This window comes from Malurus melanocephalus, unplaced genomic scaffold, assembly GCF_030028575.1.
Source record: "Malurus melanocephalus ecotype Western Australia unplaced genomic scaffold, MMel_1.1 scaffold_751, whole genome shotgun sequence".
In the NCBI taxonomy this organism is placed as follows: Eukaryota; Metazoa; Chordata; class Aves; order Passeriformes; family Maluridae; genus Malurus; species Malurus melanocephalus.
Genome location: NW_026623983.1, coordinates 226,106 through 228,333, shown reverse-complemented (window position 1 = coordinate 228,333; position 2,228 = coordinate 226,106). Strand labels below are relative to the sequence as shown.

The 2,228-nt window shown below is 54.5% G+C and overlaps 1 protein-coding gene across 1 annotated transcript in view; it reads right to left on the bottom strand.

Moving 5' to 3' along the window:
- Positions 1 to 2,228, bottom strand: part of CEP164 (centrosomal protein 164) — a gene marked incomplete at its 3' end in the record, with an annotated part of 23,316 nt that overhangs the window by 10,866 nt on the left and 10,222 nt on the right. Inside the window, exons 9-10 of the mRNA XM_057384843.1 lie at positions 1,531 to 1,599; positions 627 to 710 (exon numbers count right to left, since the gene is read on the bottom strand). Of these exons, the coding sequence (XP_057240826.1) occupies positions 627 to 710; positions 1,531 to 1,599 (153 nt within the window). The remainder of the gene's footprint in view (positions 1 to 626; positions 711 to 1,530; positions 1,600 to 2,228) is intronic.

Here is a 2,228-nt window from a genome sequence, read left to right as displayed (position 1 = left end):
CAAGGCTGAGTAACCCCAGCTGGAGCCTGGATCCTCCAGCCAGCACAGGGATGGAGCTGGAGGGATCTAGAGGAACGTGAGGGGCTCAGGAAAGCAGCTCAGAGCATGCTGAGAGGACAAGGATAAACCTGAGAGCTGCCTGGAAGTGCTGCATCCCCACATGGAGCTCCATGTGCCACGGACTCGCTGAAAGGAGCCCCCTTTCCCCCGACATTAAAGCAGGCAAGACAACCAAATGCTTAAAAATARGCTTCCCTCTACCAAAATCTGTCAGAAGGAGTTAACCTCCTTTTCTTCCCATTGATTCTATCGTGTTCTGCCACACAAATCCTTCCCATCTGCTTAAGAGGAAGAAAAGGACAAATATACTCACAAAAGAAGAAAGGAGAATAGACTCTACTTCCTCCATTGCCCAGGAAAGGCATTTACTGACACTCATTTTGGGGCAGGGAAAGCACCTGGGGGAGCCTGGCTGTGCACAGCCCTTTGGCCACCTCTACTCATGGTTTCTGTTCTTTGTGTACCCTCCTGCACCTCATCTTTGCAGAAAAACAGCTCTGACACCTCACACATCACCCCTGCTCACCTCTGCAAGGATTTACTGAGGGCACTCACACTGCACTGACCTTGCACTCGGTGCTGTCCAAGTCAGGAGACACAGTCCCCACGTCCAGAACCTCCTCGGAAAGCTGGCTCTTCAACTCCAAATCCTAAACCAGAAAGCAGAAAGGATCAGTCTCTGGGGAGCAACCACAGAATGTGGCAATCCCCACACCACCCCAGGACAGCAGCATTTCCCTTCTCTGGATGGCCCTGTGGGACCAAGGGACATCAGTGCCACTCAGGCAGGACACTGTGCCACACCCCTTTTGTGCCACCAGCCTGAGAGGGCAAGGGTGGCACAGGGAACACCCAAAGGGGCACCTCATTCCCAGCCTGTCCTGCTGCACATTTCCTGCCCCATCATCATCCTCCCCTCGGTTCAATCCCCTCCTGGCACTCTGGGGGCCGTGCCCACACAAGGCAGAGCCTGTAGCTGGCACAGCTCACATCAGAGCAGTGAACAGGGATATTCTCAGCTCACACCAGCACAGTGAACAGGGATATTCTCAGCTCACACCAGCACAGTGAACAGTTGATATTCTCAGCCATTTTCTGGCCAGGCTGCCCCTGCTCCCACTGGCAGATGGCAAAGGCAGCTTCATGTGGAGAGCAGGAGATGCTGATGGGCATCTCCCCCACACCCCACAGCTCCCCACACCCCCTCAGCAGAAGCTGCTGAGCCCCTCCAAGCACCATTTTTACATTGCTTATTATTTTCCTTTTTGCAATTATCCAAGAACGCTCTCAGCTCGACGTGACCTACTTTTCCAGGGATATTGCCTCGCCCACCGACYCAGCCTGCGAGGTGCAGGGTGGCACTGCTGGCCACTCTGAGAGGGGGGCACAGCACCCACGGGCTGTGGCACAACCCCAGAGCACCCAAARCCCCCACCCAAGGGATAAAAGAGCTTTTTTTTGGTGACTCACCACAGGCTGAATGCATTTGGAGATGGGCGAGTCCTGCTCACAGCCACTGCCCCCGGATGCCTTGGAGAGCTGAGAGGAAAAATGAACATCCTGGATGTGAAAAATGGCACAGCCTGGACGTGAAAAATGACACAGCCTGGACGTGTCCCACCCCTGCAGCTTCACCTGGGCATTCCCAACACRGCAGCTGCTGCTGGGGACACAAATCTGGCCACTCTCAGGGAACAGAGGGTGACTGAACAGCACCAAGGATGGGCGACCACAGGACAAACACAAAACCGCACAGGAGGGATGGGGAGGGCAAAGRAGTGCTCTTCAAACACCCCTGATAAAAGGCACTTGCTGCTTCTCCATCTGCAAGGATCTCTGCAGCTCTCAGAGCTCCCAGCCCACCACAGAGCAGCGCTGGGGCCATAAAAGCAYTTTAAAATTCCATTTTGCTGGGCCTAAGTGCAGCGAGGGCTCCTGCATTCCCAGGGTGGGAACACCCTGCTGACCTCAGCAGAGCAGCTCAGGTGCACAAAGCACACGGAGGAGTTGGGGAAAGCAACGCTCTCAGCTCTCCAGGGCAGGATTTCCAAGCTGGGTTTTGCAGTTTATCATTTCTTACAGACATCACGCATCAGCGAACTCGAGAAATCATCAAAATCAGCAGGAAGGCGGCCAGATTGGAGAGAGATCGTTCATCAGATCCCCAA